The 6000-nt window shown below is 44.8% G+C and overlaps 1 protein-coding gene across 2 annotated transcripts in view; it reads right to left on the bottom strand.

Moving 5' to 3' along the window:
• GADL1 (glutamate decarboxylase like 1) overlaps window positions 1-6000 on the bottom strand; it is a 134164-nt gene that overhangs the window by 53551 nt on the left and 74613 nt on the right. For both annotated transcript variants that reach the window (XM_032459372.1, XM_032459373.1), the window contains exon 12: window positions 2385-2584. In XM_032459372.1, the coding sequence (XP_032315263.1) occupies window positions 2385-2584 (200 nt within the window). The remainder of the gene's footprint in view (window positions 1-2384; window positions 2585-6000) is intronic.

Here is a 6000-nt window from a genome sequence, read left to right as displayed (position 1 = left end):
ATCCCTACTTCTAACAGAGGCACACTCCTCACCCAGTGTTGGTATATATTCTATACACATAGGAGGAGTCAACTGTGTCCCCCAGGCCAAGGGAGGGCATGAGAACTGGAGTTTTACATTTCCCTGGCAACAGGGACGGAGTCAGAGATAGACACTTGCCTCATTCAGAAAGAATTAAAGCTTTCCCCGGGACTGTTGACACTCTCTCCTGTTGACCCTGACGTGAGCCTGGGAGGATATGGATCTGATCCTCCTGGCAGCTACCTTCTTAAGGACGAATAAACCCACATGAAGAAGAGCAGACCTGATGGGTGGAGAGGGATAAAGGACTGGTGATCTTGTTCAAGCCCCTAGAACAAGCCATTCCAAGTCATCACTACGCTGGCTTATAAGTGACATGAGCAAGTAAATTACCTTTCTTTGTTTATAACACCTTTAGTGAAGGCTTCTGTTGCGTAACACCAAAAGCATCCTAACTGACAGAGTATTTACAAATTTTTCTTAAAAAGCACCTTTTAAACCAAAACAGCCAGAACTGCTGACTTCTAACAGTCTTCTGAAAGTGGCAAAGCCAACTGTTTTCCTGTCCTTATATCCAAGCCCTTTGCCACGTAACCTTGCAGTTCTTTCTGCCCCTTGACCTTGAGTTTGGCCATCTGATCTGCTTCAGCCATTGGAATGCTAACAGATACGATGCAACGAGGAGTCTGGAGTGGGCTTGGGAAGACCTCAACCAACGTTTCTCCAGTGAAGACACACAAATGGCCAAGAGGCACACGAAAAGATGCTCAATGTCACTGATTGTTAGAGGAATGCAAATCAAAACTACAAGGAGGTGTCACCCCACACCAGTCAGAATGGCCATCATCAAAAAGTCTACAAACAATAAATGCTGGAGAGGGTGTGGAGAAAAGGGGACCCTTCCCACACTACTGGTGGGAATGTAAATTGGTGCAGCCACTATGAAGGACAGTACGGAGGTTCCTTGAAAAACTAAAAATAAAGTTATCCTATGATCCAGCAAAAACCAGGGGGAGGAGTTTGGGGTTTTTTTGAGCATGAGCTGCCCGTTCTCCCTGCAATAAACCATTCTCTGCTCAAAAAAACAAAAGCAAAAATAAAAACCACAAAAACCAGGGGGAGTGGAGGGCACTGTGTTTCTCCAGAGGGTCAGGCATCACCATGTTCAGCGGTTTGTCACCATGTGGGATTGAGAGAACTCTGATCTTTTGAGAGAAGTCAGAAATCTTGATTTTTTTTAAAACCAAAACCTCCTTATTTTAAAACATTTTGAATATTTAAATGTTTTATTTTTTTAACACAATCAAGGTTAACCCTATGCAGCTCAGACCCAACACGTCACATTTAAAACTAAATTTGCACCCATCGATCCAGCAGAGTCTTGCTCAGGTGGGAAATGCCCAGCATCTATGTCTTAAGAGACTTTCTAGTGTCTTTGAAAGTGGCTTCAAAAGCTCTGTCTTGAGGGGGAGGGCATAGCTCAAGTGGAGAGTGCGTGCTTAGCATGCACAAGGTCCTGGGTTCAATCTCCAGTGCCTCCTATAGAAATAAATAAGTAAACCTAATTACCTGCTCCCCAAAATGAACAACCTAATTACCTCCCCACAAAAAGAGATGAAAAATAATAAATTAAAAATTAATTTAAAAAAAAAGCTTTAGGGGAAGGGTATAGCTCAGTGGTAGAGTGGGCATTTAGCAAGCACAAGGTCCTGGGTTCAATCCCTGTCATTAAAATAAATGAATAAACCCCATTAAAATAAATAAATAAACCTAATTACCCCCCCATAAATAAATAAATAAAAGAGAATTTGGGGGGAAAAGAAGAAAGCTTTGTCTCTCATGTTACAGCAAGGCACTTCCCCATCACCTGTGCCTTTGTGCCTTTCCATGTGGGCCCCACATCCTCGCCAACCATCTCTTCATGAAATGAGAGCCACCGTGACTTATCCAGAGATTTGGGCCTAGCGCTCCCTCTGCCTCAGTCATTCTCCCCTCCTTTCATCACTGGGTCTCAGTTGAATGTCACTTCCCCCAGGAAACCTCTGCCAGTGCCCCTCAAGACCACTCTAGGGAACCCTACTGTGTGCTTCTGGAACTCTGTGTACCTTCCATTTCCAAAAAGTAGGAGCACCTGTGTTTTATCTGCTTTGGCACCTGAATGTATCTCTCACTAGGCTAGGGTGCTGGGGGACAGAAGGCAGGACTGCTCTGGTCTCCATTCCTAACACAGGGTTGATGCCGAGAAGATGGTTATTAGGTGAAAGAAGGAATACACATGTGGAAAAACATGTACAAACCTCGCAAACATGCCTTCCGTTGAATCTTCCTATTAGACACACACACACCACACACAGGCCACGTACCTAGACAAAGCAAGAGCCCGATTAACTCTTTCTTCAAGGCCTAAGGTGCCCAGGGCCTTCCAGGTCATCCAGAACTTGAATGCATCTGGTCTCCGGCTGCACTGGATAGACTTGTCTCCCGTGTCATAGCTGACGTCGTAGAATTTATCCTGCTGGAAGAGGTAAGACGCCTTGGCAGAGTAGCATTTCTTAAGGAGGTCCTTTTAAAAAAAAAAAAAAAAAAAGGGAAAAGAAGGAAAAAAATTGTAAGACTGCCCATTTTTAGAGTACTAGTTGATCTCAAAAACACCCACCCACAAACTAAACCAGTACAATATTCTCTGACTTTGTGCCAAAGGTATTTGGTTTCGCTCTTTGACTGCCCCACATCAGGAACGATGGGTGTGTATTAACTTTGAGACACAGAATCCCACTGGGTTTTTCTAAAAACCCTGAAATCCCTAAGAGTTGAGAAGGCTAAGTCCATCTTCACAACTGTACTGATGAGTTTTGAGAAGCTCTGAACTGACCATGTCATCGTTGGTAGGACCTCAGGATGGACCAGTTTCTCCAGATGAAAAATATCTGTCTATGACCCACTCAAGACTCCAAATTGGAAAAAATACCTAACATATTGTGTACGTCATACAGTTTCATAGGTTAAGAACTGGGCTTTTAAATCCCTTTTTCAATTCTTATCCATACTGGAAAGTATGACAGAATTGATAGTAGCCCAGGGATTAAAAAAAAAAAACCTAAGGAGAGAGCTCTGAAAAAGTCAAGCAGAAGCCACCAAGTCTTCCCCACCACAAACACCACCTGCAATTCCAAAGGGTGTTTGGATTGGTCTCACACTGCTTTTATATGCAACCAAATTCAGTTTCTGTTTATGGACTAGTTATTTTGCTCTATAATTTCCTCTGGGCAACAGTTTACCCTGTTCATTATCATGCTGGAGTCTTTACTTTGACCTGCAATTATTAGAGTTTAAGCCCTATTTCTGGCAAGGCATTTGGGATCTAAAAAATCCCAGGTTTCCTTACCTGTTCTTCAATTCATCCACAGTTCCCTGAGCATCTTTGTTCCCAGAGAATACCTATTAGACTATCTGCCTCCCTGGCTACCTAGTGTCCCTCAAGCACTAGCTCATGCCCCATCTGTATCTCTAGTTCATTCACTTGACGTCATCTCCGTTGTAATATAACATTCAACACATTCAAAAGAGCATGTGCAGCCTATGTGTAAATTGTGGAGTTTGCTAACACCGAACATGGTCTTTATCTAGGTCTGCCTTTCCTTTGGGCTAAGTCTCAAATCCTGCTTCCCCTCCAGCTTTTTATCTGCCCATCCTGTTGGACTCGATTCTTCCTTTCCCATTTGGCTGCATTTGTTGGCTTTGACCCTGTGCCGCCCCCTAACTCAATGAGCAGTCCCATGAATTCTCTTGAGTGGCCAAGGGCTGGTAATCACTCCCAGTCCATGTCCACATCCACAGAACTCAACACTGTACTGGGCACAGAGGAGCCTCACGAAGCAATCAGGGTGATAACGCCACTCCCCACATTCCACACTTCTCTCACTTCCCCTGACGTGAAGCATGAACAGAATAAACACAGATGTAGGAACTGCCAGTTTGGTGCATCTCCCCAACTTTCACTGATGCAGAACCATCAGTGCTGGGCAGGAGGTACAGAGAAGCTCCCCAGGAGCCCCAGAGGTCCTAGTGGAGGACACTTACTGAAGAGAGGATGGATGGCATGTATTCATTGGACTGATGAACTTGTACCTCAACAATGAAAAGATCTCAAGGTATCATATTCCAAACAAAAGCAGTGTCTTACTATTGTGTCTTACTCTTTTCCTGTGTGGACACTCATCTGAATAGTACGTCTTCCAATATCAGAAAGCATGACCCTACACTATGTAAACAATGACATACCAACCATAGTCAAGAACTCCAAAAACCTGCTCATCCAGTATCCAAAAATAAACTGATTTTTAAAATAGTAAAGAAATCCTGGTAAGCCTTCAGCCTGGCTCTGGTGGTAGACTCGGGGGAAAGGGAGATTCCTCCGACCTGATCACTAAGGTAGAAAAAGCTCCTTTCCTTTAATCTTGACTTTAATTCTATTATCAATCTCTCAACTAAGGTCTACCACCATGGCATCTTCCTCCCCTCAAAGGCCAGGAAATTTGGTTATTGCTTCCACAGCAACTACAGCCTGACCATATATTACAACATTAAAAGGTCACCACATTTCAAGGACAAAGCACACGCGCACGCACACACACACAGACCTGCCTCATGATTATAAATTTACTTTCATCAACCATGAGAGATGCAAAAAAATCTCCAAAGCAGATGAACTTTGGACACATCTGGGGCGAGTTTCAGTGCCTCATGCTAGTGATTGAAAGGGAGAGGAGGCTCATCTATTATCGAAAGACAAATCGCATCACCACAGGCAAACGAAGAAGCGGAGAAGCCCCGAAAGCACATTGCAGAATGACTGACTACCCTGCGGTCATGACGCTGCTCATCTTGCTGCGCTGAAAACCCTCCTGCCTTGGGAAGGCTTCCCCAAGAACAACAGGAGACTGGGGATTTACTTTATCGAAAATAAATGAAAACTTTTCGCCCCCAAAAGTTCTCGCTTTGCATTGTTAGACTCTATCCTTGTATTAAAATGGATGAGATGTCCTTAGCGTTGAGATAGGCATCAACCAAGAAAACACGTTCAGGTTGCTGGTGAAGCATTTTAGAAGAAGGATAGTAAAAGTTAACATGTTTGAAAACACTTAGTGAGTCACTATTGGGCCATCAGAGAGAAGGACTGTGCTTCTCTTGCTCATCTTTATGTTCTTAAATCCCAGCAAGACAATAAACACTAGGTACCTGAATTCCAGAGACAAGTATTCAATGAGAATGCAAAGTGCTTCACTCTGACAGCACCTCAAGGCGTCTTCGGGATTAGCAGACACCGTATCAGGACTGGCACAGTGGCGGGTGAAGGAGATGCACTCAAAGCAGCCTCAGCAAATAGGGGACTTTTTAGAGACTCCTGTATTGGAAAACCCAGTCACTAGATAAACTTCATGCACAGTTAGATCCAGGAGCAGACCTGGAATCTGACTTTTTCCTCTTGTCCCATTTTCTCCTGTATTGGCTTCCCTCGTAAAGCAGAAAGCTGGGAGGAAGCCTTGGAACAGGGACTCCCAGTCGGACCTGTGAGCCCAGAGGGAGGCTCTGTTTGGAGCAAGAGGAGAAAAAGCCTCCGCCGGTGATGCTACCGAGCAGAGAGGGACGCTTGGCCTCCCAGCCTCACTCTCTGCCCGAAGGCAGTTGGCATGGGAGCCGGGGACATGCGGTGCCAGGCAGAGGATGGGTGGAAGATGACTTACAAGGTAAAGAGAAGCAACAAACGCCGAGCAAGCTACATGAGTCCAGAAACCACAGCTCTGCTTCTCAGCTGGCACATGACACTAAGGATCGCAGCTGACAGTTACAGAGTCATCACGGTGTGTCTGACCCTGGATGTGGATGAACCCATTTAAATCCCACCATGACCCAAAGAGATGGTTCTACCAGTTTTTCACCACCAGTGCACATGCGTAGAAAGTGCACCCCAGCGAGGTT

The sequence above is a fragment of the Camelus ferus genome, chromosome 17, assembly GCF_009834535.1.
Source record: "Camelus ferus isolate YT-003-E chromosome 17, BCGSAC_Cfer_1.0, whole genome shotgun sequence".
Classification (NCBI taxonomy): Eukaryota; Metazoa; Chordata; class Mammalia; order Artiodactyla; family Camelidae; genus Camelus; species Camelus ferus.
Note: the sequence above shows the minus strand (reverse complement) of the source record. Positions and strands in the feature narration are given on the sequence as shown.